The 19,410-nt window shown below is 64.4% G+C and overlaps 1 protein-coding gene across 1 annotated transcript; it reads left to right on the plus strand.

The window, feature by feature from the left end:
• Window positions 1-1,396: 1,396 nt before the first annotated feature.
• On the plus strand, window positions 1,397-18,165 carry FMNL1 (formin like 1). Its single transcript, XM_082332038.1, is given in 27 exon segments — window positions 1,397-1,545; window positions 1,547-1,625; window positions 7,732-7,815; window positions 8,070-8,153; window positions 8,235-8,308; window positions 8,881-8,964; window positions 9,178-9,318; window positions 10,539-10,647; window positions 10,904-10,980; window positions 11,066-11,159; window positions 11,502-11,576; window positions 12,034-12,144; window positions 12,253-12,402; window positions 12,496-12,597; window positions 12,711-12,954; window positions 13,178-13,483; window positions 13,599-13,720; window positions 14,197-14,399; window positions 14,671-14,905; window positions 15,003-15,071; window positions 15,214-15,294; window positions 15,870-15,999; window positions 16,106-16,269; window positions 16,512-16,613; window positions 16,861-16,953; window positions 17,068-17,191; window positions 17,959-18,165. Coding segments are annotated over 27 exon segments (3,357 nt in total). The 5' UTR covers window positions 1,397-1,429; the 3' UTR covers window positions 18,063-18,165.
• The last annotated feature ends 1,245 nt before the right edge of the window (window positions 18,166-19,410 follow it).

The raw sequence follows: 19,410 nt of genomic DNA on the forward strand, positions 1-19,410 counted from the left end.
AAATCTCGCCGAATCGCAGTAAATCTCATCAAATCTCATCAAATCTCACCAAATCTCGCCGAATCACAGTATATCTCATCAAATGTCGCCAAATCTCAGCGGAATAATGAGCTTCGCGTCCTGGCAGCGGTTCGGCGCTACGGTTACTGATGCCGGCGTGGCGGGAGCCATGGGGATGGCAGCGCTCTGCCAGGGTGACGGGTGCTGCGGCTCCCCTGGGCGAGCCGGCGGGGAGCGTGGTGCCAATGGCGGCTCCATCCCTGCGCGCCCCTGCCCCCGGCACCCTTGGGCGAGGTGTTCCGCTCGTCCGGCTTTATCCTGGCCCGGCGGCGAAGCAGGAGCAGCCCGGGCCGCCAGGGTCTGGCCCTCCTGGCAGGGCGGCCCCTGCCCACCCCGTGCCAACGCCGGCACTGGGCGCGTGTCCCCACCCAGGGAGCCCCTGCGCCCGGCGTCACGGGCGCCAGAGGTCCCCTGCCCAGGGTGCAATGAGTTTGCTCGGCCTCAGCTCTCCCTCCTGTAGGGGCTGAGGCAGGGAGAGAGGGGAAGAGGGGAGGGAGCCCAGCCCCTCCTGGCTGCCCTCCTTGCTCCCAGCTGCCCTTTAAAAAATAAATAAAAATAAAATAAAATAAATAAAATAAAATAAAATAAAATAAAATAATTTAAAAAGTAAATAAAATAAAATAAAGATAATAATATAATAAATAAATAAGATTTAAAAAATAAAGTAAAATAAAATGAAATAACAAAATAATAAAAAAATTTAAATAAAAGAGATAATAAAATAAAAGAAAGATTTTAAAAAGTAAAATAAAATAATGAAATGAAATTAAAAGTAAATAAAATAAAAGAAGTAATAAAATAAATAATAAAATAAATAAATAAGATTTTAAGAATAAAGTAAAATAAAATAAAAAAACAAATAATTAAAAAATTAAAAATTAAAATAAATAATATGATAAAATAAAATAAAGAATATTTTAAAAAGTAAACAAAATAGAATAAAATAATAAAATAAAAATTGAAATTAAAAAAGAAAAGAATGAAATAAAAATTAAATAATAAAATAAAATTTAAAATACTAGAATAAGAAATGCATAAAATAAAAAAAGGCAACAAAAATCAAACTAAACCCAATTCATTACTTAACAAAATGAAAGTAAATTACAAAAAAATAAAAGCTGCGCCCCGAGGAGCCGGGCCGGGAGCGCCGGGAGCGCCGGGAGCGCCGGGAGCAGGTGCCGGGGCGGGGGCCGGGGCCGGGCCGGGCCGGGGCCGGGGCGGGGGGGGGGAGGCGCTCCCGGCGCAACAACGCCCCGGCGAAGTTGCGATCGCCGAGGAGCGGCGGCGGCGAAGGCGGGGGAAGGAGGAGACTCAGCCCCAAGCGCAGCCGGCCCCGGCCCCGCCGCTCCGGCGCTCCCGCACCCCCGCCATGGGCAACGCGGCCGGGGGCATGGAGGGGGGGGCCGCGGGGCGGGAGAGCCGCGACCACCGCGACCAGCGCGACCACCGCGACCACCGCGACCAGCGCCTGCCGGGGCCCCCCCCCCGCCGCCGCCGCCCCGCCGCCCGCCCGGCAGCCGATGCCCGCCGCCGCCGAGCTGGAGGAGCGCTTCGGCCGCGTCCTGGTGAGCGGGGACGGGGGGCTGCGGACCTGCGGGGGCCGGGGACCCCCGAAACCTGCCGCGCTGCGCCGCCGGCCTCGGCAGCCCCGCTCCATCTTCCTCGGCTAATTAGCATGCCGCTTCGTTATCCTGCCATTATTTCCTTTTTATTCTTCTTATTCTTTTAGTCTTTTATTAGTCTTTTATTCTTCTATTATTATTATTATTAATTATTATTATTATTATTAACAATAATTTTCCCCCACCCACCCCGCCGCTCCCGGGGATGCTCGGCCCTGCCTAGGGGATGCTCCGTACCCGGCGCTGCCTCCCCCGCTGCTCTCACGGTGGGGGGGGATCCGGCCCTAAACTGTTGGGGTGACCCCGGCTCCCGGGGACGCTCCGCCATGGCGGGGAGCCGGCGGCGGCAGGGCCCGGAGTCGGCAGCGTGCTGCAGGCAGCCGGTGCGGCGGATGTCAAAGCGTTCGGCTCACCTCCTCCCCGGTGCCGTTCTCCCCGGGGAAAACCACCGGCATCGCTCCGGCCTCCCCGGCTGCGGCCGTGGGGTGAGCAGCGGGTGATGCCGAAGCCGCGTTCCCGTGGGATGGCAGCTCCTTGAAACGCTCGGAGCTGCAGGAGATCAGCTCCCGCTTGCTCCCCTCTGTCCTTGAGCGGGGCTGGCCGGCCGTGACCTTCGCGCCGTGCTGGCCACGGTCCCACCATGGGAGCCGGGGCACGCTCCATACCGTAGCCATGCCCTCCCCAAAAATGCTCCGTGGTGGAGGATCAGCCTGGGAGCGGGGAAAAAAATTGCTGCTTTAATCCCTTGGCCCCCCGGTGAGAGATGGAGCCCGTTTGCCAACCCCGTGCCGGGAGCGGCCGTGGGCAAAAGCTCCCGCCGATGCCGACGCGCCGGGATCTGCTCGGTGGGATTCACCATCCCAGCCCCGAATGCAAATTATTTGGAAGCTTTTTTTATCTCGTGGTGTTTATAGGAGTATTATTTGGGGAGAGGCATCGCAGCCGGAGCCGCTGCCGCTTCGCAGCCGCTGGCAGCATCAGCTCCGGCTCGGCGCGGCCGGATGATGGCGAAGGGCTTTGCAAGGCAGGGATCCGCATGGGACCCCCCAAGTCCCCAGGGAGGGGGCTTTGCCGTGGGATGCCCGTCGCCAGGGGTGCAGAGGGCGGCGGGTGGCCAAGCTGGGTGGCGGCACCCGTGATGGCTCCTGGGTGCCACAGCGGCGGTGGCAGGCGGGGACGGGTGGCCGGGGACCTCGGGGTGCTTCCGCTGCTGTGCGAGGCCTCAGGAAACGGCGCTTTCCGTCTGGCTGGGTGGCAGCAGGTTGGAAATCTTAAGCCAAAAAATGAGCAGAAAAAGGGGAAAGCGCTGCTCCAGGCCCTCGCCTCCGCCCGGGCCTCCTCCATCCCGAGGGAAAGCCCTTTCCTGGGAGCCGGGGGCACCCAGGGGGCTGAGTTTTGGCCAGACGGGAACATCTTGTGAAATCGGCTGTCCCAATCTCGCTTCCTCCTTTCGCAGGTTCCCTTCCCCCTCGCCGCGGCCGGGGGGGCAGCGGGACTCCCGGGGGTCGGGGACAGGGGGGTCCCTCCGCCCTCACCCACCCCAGCCACGTTCCTTGACTCGGGGTTCAATTTTTCCACCTCCTGAGCTTGTGAGATCAGTGATGGAGCAGGAGGTGATGGGTTGGGAATCTCCCGGTGGGGCACAATCCGGATTCGGCACGTTGCCACGGCGATGCTGTGGGAGCACGTCGGCGCATACCAGTTTTGGGCTGGACATCCCAAACTGGGAGAGGTGGTGGGGCAAAGCCTGGTGGAAAAGTCAACAGTGGAGTCTGGGGGATCCAGACTGCCGCCGGGAAGAGGATGGATAACCCACCACATGCTGAGAAATGGGGAATTTAGGTTTATTCCCCAAAAGCTGGCTTCTTCCCAGCGAGGGTGCCGTGGCAGATGCCGCTTTGGCAGAGCGACGGGAGGGTTGTCCCCGTGCCAAGCGGTTTGGGATGTGCCAAGGCGGCTTTTTGGGATGGAGCAGAGGAAGGGGAGCATCTTTGCTGCCAGGATGGGGATGTTCGGATGCTCCCGCTTGGAGGAGTCGGGATTTTTTCCCCCCCTGTGCAGGTCAAGAGGTAGCAACCGGGAATATACAAATGAAATTGTGAGTGGAGGGTGTGGTGGAGCCGAAAATAGTTGGGCAGGTTCGGCTGGAGCCTTGGGGACGGTGGCTGATGGGGACGGGGACTGCTCCGGCCAGGAGGTTTTGCTGGCAGGGGCTTTGCTGCTGCTGCTTCTCCTGGGACCTGGGGGAGAGCGCAGCAAACGTCACCGCTGCAGATGTTTGCAGATGTGCTGTTGGCCCCAGTGGTGGGGGACTGGTCACCAGCGAGCCCTGGCCGTGGTGTTGGCCTCAGCTCAACCAGGAAAGAAAACTGATGCTCGGCTTTTTGCTGGATCCGTCCCCAGCCCGACCCCGGCACGGTGGCCAGGTCCAGCTGGGGGCTGCGGTGGGGTGTCCCCACGGGGGACGCGTGCCCTGGATAGGGAGGGAAGCGGCCTGTGGGCTGAGGGCTGCCATACGGGGCCGGAACAGGCCCTGGCTGAATCAGGAGAGAGTCCCGGTGCAGGGATCCCCCCGGATGCCTGGACCCGGCCCTGGCTGACACAGGGGAGCACCCCGGCACAGGGATCCCCCGGGCGCGGGCGCAGGGTGGGCAGGCAGGCACCTGCCGGGGATGCGGGCGCGGCAGCTGGATCAGGCTCATCTCCCCAGCCTGTGCTGACAGCAGCTTCTGCTTGTTCTTAAAATAGAGCCGGGAGCAGCAGGCGGTAGCGGCCGCTCATCCCTTAGCCCGCTCCTCGCCGCCCTCGCAGCAGGATCTGGCCATCGGCAGGGACCCGTCTGCTCCTCCGCCGGCTTGTCCCTGCCTGGCACATGGTGGGTTTGGGACCTGGCTGGATCCAGGGAGACTCCCTGTTGGGATGAGCTGGTCCTGGGAGCATCGCCCAGCCCGGCTTGCTGCACGCTGGGCGTTGGGTGAGCCCTGGGTGGGCCTGATCCTGCTGGATGCCCGGCGCTGAGCCTTGGGAAGAGGCAGGAGGATGGGTCTGGTGGCAGTCGGGGTCGCTGGAGGGGACACCACAGGGCTGGGCATGCCCCAGACCCCCTTGGGTGGGAGCATCGCGCTCCGTGGCCATGAGGGATGGGGCATCCCAGGAGTGGCGTGGTCCATCAGCCACCAGCCCAGGCACTCGGTGACATTAGTCTTTCCCGTGGCCAACCGGTCCGTGGAAGCCCCTAAACCGCCATCTCGGGGCTGCTGCGGCCCCTTCCCTGCGGCGGGCAGGGTTGGTATCTGATGTTCGCACTGGGATGCTCTCCAGTGCCACGTGCCATCGAGGCCTTCCATCCCCGCTCCGTGGATGCGCATCCCCCGCGTGCCCCAGAAACGATGCTCCCGTGGTTCAGTGTGGTTTTCACTCGAGCCCGTCGGTGTTTTGCAGAGCAAACACTTCCGTAAAGGATGCTTTGAATTTTTTGTGCTGAGGTTTGGTGCAGAGCCCGGCTCTGTTCAGCTCTGCCTGCTCGCGTGCGGAACAAAAAGAAGGTGTCTGACACCCAAAATAGCTCCACCCCCCCGCCATCGGCAGCCCCGGCGCTGTGGGTGCTGCGATATGAAAAGGTCTTTTCGTACCGGAAAATGATGTAGGAGCTGCTCTGCCTCCCCCAGTCTTAGTTTCTGGTTTTGGGTTAAGCCCAGCTCAACCCTGCAACAAACCCACCCTGCGATGGGGGGGTCCCGGCCGGCCGCATCCTGGCGGCAGGCAGGGGTGGGATGGCACCGGGGGCTGCGTGGCCCCTCGTGTCCCAGAAGGGTTGGTGGAGGACATTTGGTGGCAGTTCAGTACCGCGGTGGCTGTGACGCTGCTGGCAGGCTGCGGCGGGAGATGGGGAAGCCCCACGCCAGGGTGGGATGAGGGTGCTGAGTGCCGGCCGGAGGGTGCTGGGTGATGGGAGGTGGGATGTGGCTGCTGAGGGCAAGTCCCCGTGACCCCTCCATCTTTGGCCCCCAAGGAGGAGGAAGGCCAAGTCCTTCCTCTGCCACCCCCGGGGTGCTGGGCTGCTGCCCTGCCCCACATCTCCCACCCGGACCCACATCACCCGCCCTGCCCCACACTCCCCACCCTGCCCCACACCTCCCGCAGCACCGGTTCCCCCCTCCCCAGCAGGAAATGAGAACCAGTTTCTTCGCGCTGCCGGCTGACGCCGGGGACCACAACGGAGCCACTTCCTCCCCGCCGGCACCATGTGCCTGCCCGGGGCCGCGGCGGGATGCAGCCACCGCCCAGTTTGTACCCGAACCGTGCCACATCCTGCCGCCCGGCCCAGCCCTGCTTGCGAGGAAGGGACCGTGGGGCTCGGTGGCAGAGCCACCTCCATAGGGATGTCCCCAGCATCCCTCTGCCCCGCCTGCATCCTCATGGCAGGGAGCCCATGGGAGGTCCTGTCCCACCGGTGACGCTTGGTCCTGGTTTTTCGAGGTCCCACACATGGTCCCTGGAAGAGGTGATCCACGTGGTGGGTGCCACCATCCCCTTTCTGCTGAGGACACCCAATAGAGCATCCCACAGAGGGTGCCACGGGTGCTGCCAGAGCCCTGGGTGGGGTGTTTGGGTGTGTGGTCCCTCTTGGCACAGCCCTGCCCCTTGGCCTGACCCTTCTGGAGGGTCTCATCCATCCCAAGGATGACAGCTTGGGGACCACGGGGACAGGGCTCCCCAGCAAAGGGGACATCCAGGTGCTGCTGCTACCTTGCCCGTCCCAGGACCCAGCTGGCAGCTCCGATGCAGCCCCAGCAGCTTTGCAACGAGGCTATTTCTGACCCTGCAGCCTAATTTTACCCTCCCTGCCCAGCTCTCCGTGCGAGCCGTCCCCTGGGCAAATCCAGCCCAGCGCTGGCTCCTCTCCACCCACGTCTCCTGGCTTTGGCTTCTTGTGAAAGCCGCTCGACAGGTCCTCGGTGGAGGCGGGTGGTGAGGTTTCTGCTCAGGCCCGTCACCGTGGCACCTCTCCCCTTGGACCTGCTCCTCAGTGAGCAACCAAACCCCTGCGAGATGCCTTTTTCCCAGGGATGTGTGTGTCCCAGGGGTGCGTGCACTTCACATCCCCATCCTCAGCATCAGGGGACCCCAAAACTGGAGGTTAAGGGTGACTTGGGGTGGCACATCGCCTCCCCGTGCCATCGTGCCTGCTTGCCCAGGCTCTCCGGGCCAGCAGCAGCCTCAGTTCCTGCTTTTCCCTGGAGGCCGGATCACCAAGAAATGGGTCTTTTGGGAAAATAAATCAGCCGTGACCCGAGCTGAGCTCCCAGCTCCATGGTGGGTGCCCCATTAAAGGCTCTGCTGGTCACCCCATGGTGGTTGCGCTGTGTCCCCGAGCACCCAGAGGCGGGAGCTGCACCCAGGGCCTCCCGGAGCCCCCGGCCGCGGTGCAGAGCAGTTTTGGCAGCTGCCTCGTGCCGTTCGGAGAGCGGAAACCATGTCGCATCCTGCCGGGGCGGCCCTGGGGGAGCGGCGGGGGCCAGGGTTGTGCAACAGTGGCACGGAGGGATGTGGTGACACGCCAGACCCTGCCCTGACATCATGTCTTTAAAGAAACACTGATTTCACCAGCCAGGCTCATCTTGCACCCGCGGGGGGGGGGGACTCGGAGGTGACCGTCGCCCTCGAGCAGGGCCCAGGCTCCTGGGTTCCTCAGCTGTGTCACCAGCCTGTGTCCCTGTCCCTCACCCCAAGTGGCTCTGCCGGGACTGCGCTGGCTGAGGCCGGGAGTGTTGTGCACTCATGACATGAATGGATGGGTCCAGTTTTCCCTTCTGTCCCCCACTGACACCCCCTGCCCTCCGCCTTGGGGACCCCCAGGTGGGGGACGTTGCTGATGGGCTGGTGGGATGCCCACATCCCGGGAATGGTGGCACCCCCGTCCTCCCACCCCTGTCCCCATCACCCCACCGCTGAGCAAGGACACCCGGTGCTGGGCGAGCAGCGGGCGCTACAGCCCCGGGGGGTGTTTTTGGGGGTGACCCCAGCCCTGACACCCGTCACCCCGCAGAACTCCATGAACCTGCCCCCGGACAAGATGGAGCTGCTCAACCAGTACGACAATGAGAAGAAGTGGGAGCTCATCTGTGACCAGGTGAGGTCCGGGCGTCCCGGTGTCCCCAGTGCCATCCCTGTCCCCAAGCGCCACTCGTGGTGTGGTCATCAACCCGGCACGTGCTGAGCGCCGACATCCATCTCCGTTAGCGATACGGCACCTTATTAGCCTGATTAAACACTGGTGTAGCGTGGGGGGTGGGGACAGGGACACGGTGGCTGTCGCGGGGATGGTGGCACGTCCCCATGCCGCAGACGGGTGGCCCGGTTTCAGCCTCTCTCCGGGGCTCGTAGGAGCGTTTCCAGGTGAAAAACCCACCGTCCGCCTACATCCAGAAGCTGAAGAGCTACTTGGACACGGGTGGCGTAAGCAGGAAGGTGAGGGCTCCCCCTTCTGCCCCTTGTCCCCATCCCGGGTTGGGCGCAGGGACGGTGCCAACGGCTCTCCCCGTCCCCCAGTTCAAGAGGCGAGTGCAGGAGTCGACGCAGGTGCTCCGGGAGCTGGAGATTTCCTTGAGAACAAACTACATCGGGTAAGGAAGGGGGACCTGGGGGTGTCCTCATTGTCACCCAGCTGCCACTGCTGTCCCCAGCATTGCAGGGACAGGGACTGGCGTGCTGGGGTGACAGCGGGATGTGGAGGCTGGTGGCCTCATCCTGCCCCTCTGGGGTGGCTCGGATGGGAGGACAGGGGGGCCGAAGCAGCTGGCTGTGCCATGGGCGCTGTAGGACCCGAACCCCATTTTGTCTCTCTGGTCCCCACCCTGGGTGCCAAGATGGACCCTGGTCCCCACCCTGGGTGCCCTGGCCCCTTGCGGTGTGGTGGGTGCTGAGCCGTGGGTGCCACCCAGGGCCGGGCTGTCCTGTCCTGGTGGCAGCAGTGGCAGTGGTGGCAGCTGTGTCCCCCCAGGCATCAGGAGCAGGGGTCACCGTGGCACCCACCTGCCTCGGAGAGATGCCAGCTCATGGTGCCACCTCCTGTCCCCAGGGTGTCCCACCCTTGCTGGGGACCTCTGACCAGGGGGTGGCTTCGCTGAGGGTCTGGGAAGGGAGAAGGGAGGATGAGGAGGGCTGGCGGAGCCCACTAACCCCCTGCACCCCCCAGCTGGGTCCAGGAGTTCCTCAACGAGGAGAACAAGGGGCTGGACGTGCTGCTGGAGTATCTCGCCTTCGCCCAGTGCTCCGTCACGTATGTCCCCAACCGGGCGCCCCTTCCCCAAGGCTGGGATCAGCCTCCCCTGGGACTCGGAGGGGCTGGGGGGTCCCCCACCATCGGAGCGATGGAGCTACGGGTGCTCCGTGGCTGGGGTTGAGCAGAGCATCCCCAACGTCCCCAGCGCTGGGGACCCCAGGGGGGTGCCTGCCCCTGTCGGCAGGCACCGATGTCCCCATGGGCCTCCAGGTACGACATGGAGAGCACCGAGAACGGCAGCCCAGGCTCCGACAAGGGCAAGGTCCTGGAGCGGTCGCTGGAGGACCTGAGCAAAAGCAACTCCTCGTCCCCCACCCAGGGCTCCTCCAAAGTGCGGCACCTCACCGTCAGGTAACGCGTGGTCCTGTGCCACCCACGTCCCCCCATCCCTGCGCCGTGTCCCCCTGCTCTCTGCCTCGCTGCACCCCCTGCCGCGCTGTGCTGGGAGAGGGGTTTGGCAGGGAGACGCAGGCCTGGTCCTAAAAATGGGTCCACAGTGCTGGGAGGGGACACACAAAGCCACGTCCCCGTGTGTGTGCGCAAGGGATAAACCCTGCCGGGAGCTGGGCTGGATCAGTGCCCCCAGCCCAGCACCGCCACAGTTGTGGGATGCTCTGGGTAAAACCCATGAATAAGCAAAAATTGGAGGTGCTTGAGATTTTGGGGGAGCAAATCCCCAAAACCCCCTGGTTTAAAACCGGGGCGGAGGAACGGGCCTGCGCCCCCGCAGCCGGTCCCGGTGGCCGGTGGCTCTCGCTTGGCGCCTCTCGCCCCCGCAGCCCCCTTCTAACCCCGCTCTTCTCTTGCACGCTGCCGGGGGACGCACTGACGGTAGGTGACGGGGCCGGGGCGCTGGCGGGGCGGGGACGCCCCGGTGGGACCCCGCTGCCGGTCACCGGTGTTGGGGACGGTGCCTGTGGGGCATCTTCGGCAGGCAGGGGGGTCCCAGGGGACACTCGGCCATGGTCACCCCGGGAGCCGTAACGCGGCACCTCGGGGGTCCCTCGCCGCCTGCCAGCAGCTCCGGAGGAGCCGGGGTGTCCCCCCGAGCCCCAGGGACAGGTCAGGAGTGACGTGGCACCCACGGGGGGTCCCAGCCCTTGTCCCCTACCCGTGTCCCCAAGCCCGGGTGTCCCAGGGGCCACATGGGAGCCCCATTTCTCCCTCCTGTCCTGCAGGCTCTAACGCGCCTCCAGCTGCTGCCTCTCGAACCAGCACCTCCACACCCTCCTCCGCCACGTCCACCCCAGCGTCCCCTGCAGCGCCCCGGGCAGTGATGGGGACAGTAGCCCCAGGTCACCCGGCAGCTCCTGCCCGCCCCGGTGAGCCTCCGAGACCACCCGTGCGCACGAGGGGCACCCAACCTCCATCCCACCACCACCCCCCCCCAGCCCAAGGGCTTGTAGACGGGCACGGACATGGGGGTCTCTCCTGTGGGGGTGCAATCACCTGGGTCCCCTGGTGTCCCTCAACCCCTGCTGCCACCCACCCATGCGCTGCCCCCTCCCTGCTTGCGCTGCACCCCTCGGCCACCCCCCAGCCCCCGCTCAGCCGCCCTCTCGTCCGCCCAGGCTGAACCCCTCGCACAGCAAGAAGGCGCTGAGGAACTCCCGCCTCGTCAGCCAGAAGGACGATGTCCACGTCTGCATCATGTGTCTCCGCGCCATCATGAACTACCAGGTGGGAGAAGGCAACGTCCTTGGGGACCCAAGGACCTTGGGGACCCACCTGGGGCTCCCCAAAAGCCTGCGGGACCATCTTCAGGGTCAGGGTTTGGGTGGGATGGGACCCGTTCTCCATTCCCTTGCTCTGAGATGTCCTCACTCAACCTCATGTCTGGTGGGGACGTGGCATGGGGATGTCCCAAGGTCCTGGAGCATCCCTGGGGTGGGGACAGGAGGATGCACGACCCCATTAATGCTCTTCCCCCCCCAAGTCTGGTTTCAGCCTGGTGATGAACCACCCAGCCTGTGTCAATGAGATCACCCTGAGCCTCAACAACAAGAACGCCAGGTAGGACCCATCTCCTGTCCTCCTGTCCCTCTGTCCCCTTGCCCGCCCCATGGCCCTGACCCCCTCATGCCCCGTGTCTCCGCAGGACCAAGGCGCTGGTGCTGGAGCTGCTGGCTGCCGTCTGCCTGGTCCGAGGTGGCCATGACATCATCCTGGCCGCCTTCGACAACTTCAAGGAGGTGAGTCCCCAGCAGGGACACGTGGTCACCACGCTGACACCCGGGCTCCGGCTGGGTTCGTGCCTCAGTTTCCCTATGTGTGGCAGAGCCCTGCAGCATCAGGGCATCCTCCATCCTAAAAATGCCCATCCTGTGACTCGCGCGGGGATGCTCTGGCCGTTGGGCTTGATGTCCCCATGCCAGCACGTGTCCCCAGGGCCATGTCCCAACTGGACCAGGTGCTAGGCAGCACCCAGCAGGGTTGGGACGGTGTCACCAGCGGGTGCCTCCTGCCCCGCTACCCCCTGGGTGCCCACCCTGGCCGTGTCCCTCCTGGCCCTCAGGCCCATGCTCCCACCCCAGGTCTGCGGGGAGAAGAACCGCTTCGAGAAGCTGATGGAGTATTTCCGAAACGACGACACCAACATCGACTTCATGGTGAGTGGCTGGCGGGGCTGCTGCTCCGCCATCCCCAGGGCATTGTGTCCCCTGGGTCCATCCCCAGGGTGCTGTGTCCCAAGGGCTGCTGAGCTGTTGTACTGTCCCCAGGGCATCGTGTCCCCAAGGGCTGCTTGAGCCACCATGCTCTCCCCAGGCCATCATGTCCCCAAGGGTTTCTCAGCTGCCGTGCTGTCCCCAGGGTGGCATGTCCCCAAGGGCTGTTGAGCCACTGTGCTGTCCCCAGGGCATCATGTCCCCAAGGGCTGCTGGGCTGCTCGTCCTTCCCCAGGTCCCCAGGTCCCCCGGGCTGTGAAACCACCATGCACTCCCCAGGGGCACCGTGTCCCCAAGGGCCACCGAAACACTGCGCAATCCCCAGGGCACCATGTCCCCAAGGACTACCGGGCCATAGTGCCGTTCCAGTGGCCGTGCTGAGCCCGTGCCCGTCCCGCAGGTGGCCTGCATGCAGTTCATCAACATCGTGGTGCACTCTGTGGAGAACATGAACTTCCGCGTCTTCCTGCAGTACGAGTTCACCCACCTGGGGCTGGACCACTACCTGGAGGTGGGTGATCCTGCACCGCCCCGGTGCTGAGCCCCGATGCCGGAGGTGGGGTAGGTGCTGGGGGGGTTGCCATTGGCCGTGACGGTGCCACCGGCTGTCCCACGGCAGACCCTCCGTCTCACCGAGAGCGACAAGCTGCAGGTGCAGATCCAAGCCTACCTGGACAACGTCTTTGATGTGGGGGCCATGCTGGAGGACTCGGAGACCAAGACGGCTGTGCTGGAGCACATGGAGGAGCTGCAGGAGCACGTCAACCAGGTGGGACGTGGGCGCGTGGGCAGGAGCTGCTGACGCAAGCCCCGAGGGAGGGACGGGGATGGGGCTGAGCGACGTCGCCTCGTTCCCCCGCAGTTGACGGAGAAGCTGCAGGATGCGGAGAACGACTCCATGGCCAAGATAGCGGAGCTGGAGAAGCAGCTGAGCCAGGCGCGGCGGGAGCTGGAGGCGCTGCGGGTGAGCACCCGTGGGTGCTATGGTGCTGGAGGAAGGGATGGGTGCCTGGGGGAGCGGGGTTTAAGGGGTGCAGTGGGACACCAGTGATGTGCCGGGGCTTGTCACCACTGCAGGAGCAGCTGAGCCCACCGCGGCCACCCAGCCCGCCGGCCCCGCAGCCCCAGGATTCCTACCGGCTGGCGCTGGAGCGGCGGCTGGCGGAGCTGGAGGAGAAGGGGTTGGTGCAGATCCTGCGTGGGCCCGATGGAGACGTCGCCATCGAAATTGTCCCCGTCGTCATAGAAACCCCAGCAGCCCCCGTGGTTACCGGAGAGGCCACTGCCACCAGCACCACCACCAGCACCGCCACCGGCACAGGTACCACGGGTGCAGGGGGATGGTGGCAGCCCATGATGTCCCCTTCCCGGTGGGGACACCTGGCACAGAGGAGGGGTGGCAGCGTGTCTCTGGGCAGAGAAACTGAGGCAGGGGCGCGGGGATGTGCCCAGGGACGCGGCGTCACTCGGTGGCAGAGGGAACGTGGCGGTGGCACCGTGCCCTGCTGTGCCGCCATCTCACCCACGTCTTCTTTCCGTTGCAGATGCTCCGGCTCTGGCTCCGGCCCCATCTCCCCCACCAGCACCTGCCGCCCCCCCGGCCCCCCCACCTCCACCCCCCCCACCACTGCCGGGGGCTGAGCCCGGCCCCCCGCTGCCCCCCGCACCCCCACTGCCCGCGGGCACCGGCCCCCCCCCGGCCCCTCCACTCCCGGGTGCCCAAGTGCCACCCCCACCCCCACCGCCCCCGGGGGGGCTGGAGGGCCCCGTCCCCCCCCCTCCACCACCCCCACCCCTCAGTGGGGAGCTCCCAGCTGCACCGGGTGCCCCCCAAGCTGCCGGCAGTTCAGGTGAGTGTGGCCCAGGGACGGTGGGGACGGCCCCAGCCGAGGGCTGGGGGCACCCTGGGGTGGGTTTGGGACCCCCCCACCCCGTGACATGTGCCCCCTCCCCGTCACCCTGCAGTGAAGGTGAAGAAGCCGATCCAGACCAAATTTCGCATGCCCGTCTTCAACTGGGTGGCACTGAAGCCGAGCCAGATCGATGGCACCGTCTTCACCGAGCTCAACGACGAGAAGGTGCTGCAGGTGAGGACACGACGGTGTCCGGGGGGTCTGGGTGCAGCGTCCGCACCGCACCCGTGCTGAGGTCGCCCCCGTGACCACCCTGCACCCGTCCGTGGTGCCACGTGGCTGCTGGAGGAGCTGGAGGTTGGAGCAGCTCCTTGGGGCCGTGGAGAGGGACAACGTGGGGTCTGCCATCCTTCTCCTATCACCCCGTCCTTGTCCCCTTGCTCCATCCTCATGCTCACAGCCTGTCCTGTCTTCTTCCTCATCTTCATCCTCTGGTCCCCTCATCCCCTCCTTACCCCCTCCCTGTCCCCTTGTCCTGTCCCTGTCCTTGTCCCCTTGCTCCATCCTCATCCCTTCAACTTGACCTCATCCACTTGCCCCATCTTCATCCTCTCACTCCTCTCCCCCTCGTCCCGGTCCTCTGGCCCCGGCCCCGTCCCAGATGTCCTGTGTCACCTCCTTGCCGTGCCCTCAGCCCTGTCTCCCCACAGGAGCTGGACATGAGTGACTTTGAGGAGCAGTTCAAGACCAAGGCACAAGGCCCCGGCTTGGACATCAGTGCCCTCAAGGTGAAGGCCACGCAGAAGGCTCCCAGCAAGGTCACCCTCATGGAGTCCAACCGAGCCAAGAACCTGGCCATTACCCTCCGCAAGGGCGGCCGCAGCATCCAGGACATCTGCACAGCCATCGAGATGTGAGTGTCCCCTCCTTGATGGGAGGTGATCAGGAGAAGGTCGGGCGCGAGCCCAGCTACGCCAAGGGGTCGGGATGGTGCAGGGTGTGCTGGGGTTGGAGGGGTGATGGCACCAGCCTTGGGGACGGAGGTCAGATGGGAACCAGTCATGGGGATGGAGGGATGCAGGGAGCAGATACGGAGAGATGGAGGGATGCGAGGACCAGCTGTGGGGATGGACAGAAGATGGGAACCAGCCATGGGTGACAGGGTCGTTTCCCACCACCCGCAGGTATGACCAGCAAGCCCTGAGCCTCGACTTTCTGGAGCTGCTGCTGCGCTTCCTACCCACTGAGTACGAGCGGACGCTCATCGGGAAGTTCGAGCGGGAGCAGCAGCCGCTGGAGGAGCTCTCGGATGAGGACCAGTTCATGATCCGCTTCAGCAAGATCCCGCGCCTGGCCGAGCGCATGAACGTCATGATCTTCCTGGGCAACTTCAATGACACGGCCCAGCTGCTGATGCCGGTGGGTGTTGGGGGGGACGGGGTGGCTGTGGGTGGGGGGCTGCGAGGGGGTGGCATCCATCTGCAGCGAGACTCAACGCTTCTCCTCCCACCCACAGCAACTCAACGCCATCATCGCCGCCTCCATGTCCCTCAAGTCCTCCAGCAAACTGCGCAACATCCTCGAGGTGAGGAGTTTGGGGGGCGGTGGCCCTGATGGGGGGACGTCGGGCTGGGACGGGTGCACGCAGGGTGCGTGTAGGTGCTGTGCCCCCCCCGGGGTGCCCCGTCCATGCCGGGTTGTGTCGCCGAACCGTTGTGTCTCCGCAGATTGTCCTGGCCTTCGGGAACTACATGAACAGCAGCAAGCGCGGGGCAGCCTACGGCTTCCGGCTGCAGAGCCTCGACGCGGTAGGGTCGGCGCGGGGCTGCCCAGTGTCCTGGGGCACCGTCACTGCCCAGGGACCAGCCTTGGGGACGGAGGGACACAGGGACCGGCTGTAGCGATGGAGGGGCTTGCGAACCTGCTGTGGGGATGGAAGGATGCAAGGCCCAGCCGTGGGGATGGAGGGAGATAGGATTCAGCTGTGGGGGTGGAGGGGTGCAGGGACCATCTATAGGGCTGGGGAGGAGCTAAAGGGATGGAGATACACAAGTACTAACGGTGGCGTTGGAAGGATGCAGAGAGCAGATATGGAGAGATGGAGGGATGCAAGACCAGCTATGGGGGCGGAGGAAGATGGGAACCAGCCACGGGGATGGAGGGATGCAGAACTGTGGGGATGGAGGGATGCAGAACCGTGGGGATGGAGGGATGCAGAACCATGGGGACAGAAGGATGCAGAACGGTGGGGATGGAGGGATGCAGAACCATGGGGACAGAAGGATGCAGAACAGTGGGGATGGAGGGCCACCAGAGCCTGCCCTGAGCAGGGGTGAGGTGGGATGGTGGGATGCAGGTCGGGGCTGACGCTGCTCTCTCCCAGCTCCTGGAGATGAAGTCGACAGACCGCAAGCAAACGCTGCTGCATTACCTGGTGCGGGTGATCACGGAGAAGTACCCCGAGCTGACCGGCTTCCACACCGAGCTGCACTTCCTCGACAAGGCGGGCACAGGTAGCGCCCGCGGGAACCGGGCTGGGGGGTTCGCGGCAGGCTGCAGCCCTGGCGCGGGGGCTCTCGGAGCCTGCCCTGACCCCGGCGCTGCTCGCCCTCCCCGCAGTCTCCCTGGACAGCGTGTTGCAGGACGTGCGGAGCCTGCAGCAGGGGATGGAGCTGACCCGCAAGGAGTTCATGCGGCAGGACGACAGCCTCGTGCTCAAGGAATTCCTCAAGGTCAACTCGGAGGTGATGGAGAAGCTGCAGGCTGACAGCAAAACCGCCAAGGTGGGTGCTGGGGGTAGCGTGGGGTCGTGGGGCAGGATGGGGCCCCCCCATTCCTCCGTGGGGATACCCCGGGGTGCCCTCTGCTCACACCTCCGCCCTGTGGGAGAGGCTCCCGGTTGGGATGTGGCTCCAGCGGGATGCGGAGGGGGATGGCGAGGTGGGAGAGGCTGGAAGGAGGCGGTGGGCGATGGGGCGCCGCTGCCTGGCCCCAGCCCCCCGGATCGGGGTGTCTCTGCCTGCAGGAGGCGTACGAGTCGGCTGTGGAGTATTTTGGGGAGAACCCCAAGACCAGTCCCCCCACCACCTTCTTCCCCATGTTCATGCGCTTCATCAGAGCCTACAAGGTAGGAGGGGACGGGGGGTGCCCTGTTTCTGGGAGTTGGGAGTGGATTGGGGGGGTCTGACCCCACTTTGGGGTAACCAGAAAAAGCCACACATGGGACCGTGGGGCTCAGTGCTGCCCGTCGGGGCGGTCGGAGATGCTGGAGCTGGGTTGGGGTGAGCCGGGGGCTGCCGAGGGGAGGAAGGGGGGCTGCAGTCCCGCGGCAGGACCCCCCCAGCTCAGCACACCCTCCCTGCGCCTCTCCCAAGAAAGCAGAGCAGGACATTGAGCTGTGGAAGAAACAAGAAGCCGCGGCCAGAGAGGCAGAATCCAGCCCCCCCGGCAGCAAGGACCAGCCTGAGGTAAAGGTGCCCCACGCGTCCCTCTGTCCTGGTGGGGCGGCTCCGCTCCAGCCGTGGGGAGAGAGCTGGGTGGGGGAGGCCGCGCCGTTCACCCCGCGCTGTCCCCAACCGCAGTTGCCCATCCAGAAAGCCAAGCGGCAGCAGATGGACATGATCGCCGAGCTGAAGAAGAAGCAGATGGTGAAGGAGCCACTTATCTACGAAGGAAAAGACGGGGCCATCGAGGATATTATTTCAGGTGAGCGATTATTTCAGGTGCGCGGTCCGGCGTCCCCCTGCAGCAGACCCAGCGCTCGGTGCCAGCGAGGAGACCCTCGGGGATGGGGGGCTGCGGGGGGCTGTCACAGCCTGGAGCCGAGGGCCACCAAGCCCCATCGTGGGGACCAAACCCACCCTTAGCACCTTCCCATCCCACGCGGCAAAGCTGCCGAGCACTCTCTGCCCTGTCTCATAGCTTTTCCTCCTCTTCTGCTTCTTCTTCCTCCCTCCTCCTCCTCGCTGTCTCTCTGGATTGCTCTGCTCAGCTCTGAAAACTGTTCCTTTCACGGCCCGGACGGGCAAGCGCTCGTCCCGGCTCTTCTGCGATGTGAGCTTCAACGAGGAGGGTCCTCTGTAGGTAACGTGGGGGCAGCCGGGCTGGGGGCGAGGGCACGGCGCAGGCAGGGGCTGCCAGACTTTGGCACCCTCCTGGGTTTCTCGGCCCATCGTCACCTCTGGCTGCGTGGCAGGCTGGCTGGACTCTGCCCCGTGCCGAAAGCCAACCCCGAGGGGCACCAAGGCATCAGCCCCAGCCCCACGGCGCGGTGCCGGGCACCGAAAGAGGCGAGGGAGGGGGTCCCGCAGGCTGGTTGGTCGTAGCTGCTGCTCCTCCTGTCTCTGCGTGCAGCGGGTCGGGCTGGTACCCAAGTGGGGGGACTCCTGGGCGGTGGTGGGTGACTGGGTCCCAGCCTTCGCCAGGGCGGGCGGGTGGAGCTCAGCCAGCCTCCGCGCTTTCTCCCGGTGCAGATCTGCGGAACAACCCTTACCGGCGCGCAGACAAGGGCCGCGGCAGCGCCAAGAAGCGGGCTGCGGGGCAGAGCCTGCAGGCGACGCCGGACATCTCGCTGTGACCGGCGTCGTCCCTGCAGCTGCCAGGACCGGGGCAGGACCATCCTCCCGACGCAGACGGGACCGCAGGACATCAGCCTGCCAGCCCGGGACGACGCGGGGCGGAGGGGCAGTGCCTGCTCCTAGCTGCTCCAGCTGCTTAGCGTGCCAGCTCCCACCCCGCATGCCCTTGGGTCCGGCGCAGGGATCCCCCGGCGCTTGCTTAGCGAGGCCTCTGAGCTCCTCTCCCCGCGGCTGGCAGGGCTGGGGGACCCTCCTGGGCACGGGCAGGGAGGGGGGGGCACAGAAAGGGCCCCAACTTGTCTCGGAGGGAAACGCGGGGCTGCCCCATCCCTACCCCAGAGCTGCTCCATCGCACGCCTGTCTCGGGGTCAGCCCCGCGCACCGGCGTGCCCCACTCTTCAGCTTGCTGGTGCCTTTGACTTCCCGCTGCAGGAGGGGAGGAGGGCTGCCTCTCCCCCATCTCCCCTGGCCCCTGGAGACCCGCGTTCTCCTCCGCTGCAGAGCCGAGCAGGCACGGGCTGCGCCTGCTCTCCAGCGAGGAGCCTGCTGCAAAGATCCCACCCTGGGCGCTTCCCGTACCCCAGGAGCTGGCAGGGGTGCTATTTTACAGTGATTTTATACGTCTTCCTTAAAATTTCTCTGTGCTACGGGAGCAGGGACTGGAACACCCATAAACAGGACCTCCCCAGGATCCCAAGGCTCCGGTGAGTCTGTTCCTCACTGCAGGGGAGGCTCCGTAGCTACGACAGCAGCAGCAGGGGCAAGGATTTCCTATCCTCAGGTCTCTGCAAGCTGGTACCTAGCTCTGCCCTCCTGCAGCTCTGGCATCCGCCTCCGCTGTCGGGGCTGGAGCCGCTCGGGGACAGCGGTGCCCGTCAGCCCTCGGGGAGCCCGAGGCTGCTCCCCGTTAGCCAGCGGTTGCAGGACGCAATGTGCAGGCGGTGCTAGGCAGCCTCCAGCCCCTGCAGCCACCACCACGATCCCGAAACACTGCAGGGGCACTGCTGAAATCACGCAGGAGACAGAGGCCAGAGCTGCATGAGCCTCCAGATAACGCGCTGGACTCGATTCCTCCCCTGCCCTGCTGCGTACAGCCGAACCGCGCGCTGTCCCAGTTAACCTGTTAACGCATTTACATCGTTAAGCGGCCCCCGCTCGCCCTGCTGCGAGGACGCGTGGCTGCCGTGTACATTCTCGCTAGCCCCAGCTTTTAGGCCAGGGCAAGTCCTCGCTGCGAGCCAGAGCAGTGACGGCTTCCTGCTGTAATTACGATGCTAAGCGCCAGCCGGCTCAGTATCACACACAAGCTCCAAGGGGAGGGAAGGGAAAGGAATGTGTAAATTATAA

The sequence above is a fragment of the Platalea leucorodia genome, assembly GCF_965183815.1.
Source record: "Platalea leucorodia genome assembly, chromosome: 22".
Taxonomy (NCBI): Eukaryota; Metazoa; Chordata; class Aves; order Pelecaniformes; family Threskiornithidae; genus Platalea; species Platalea leucorodia.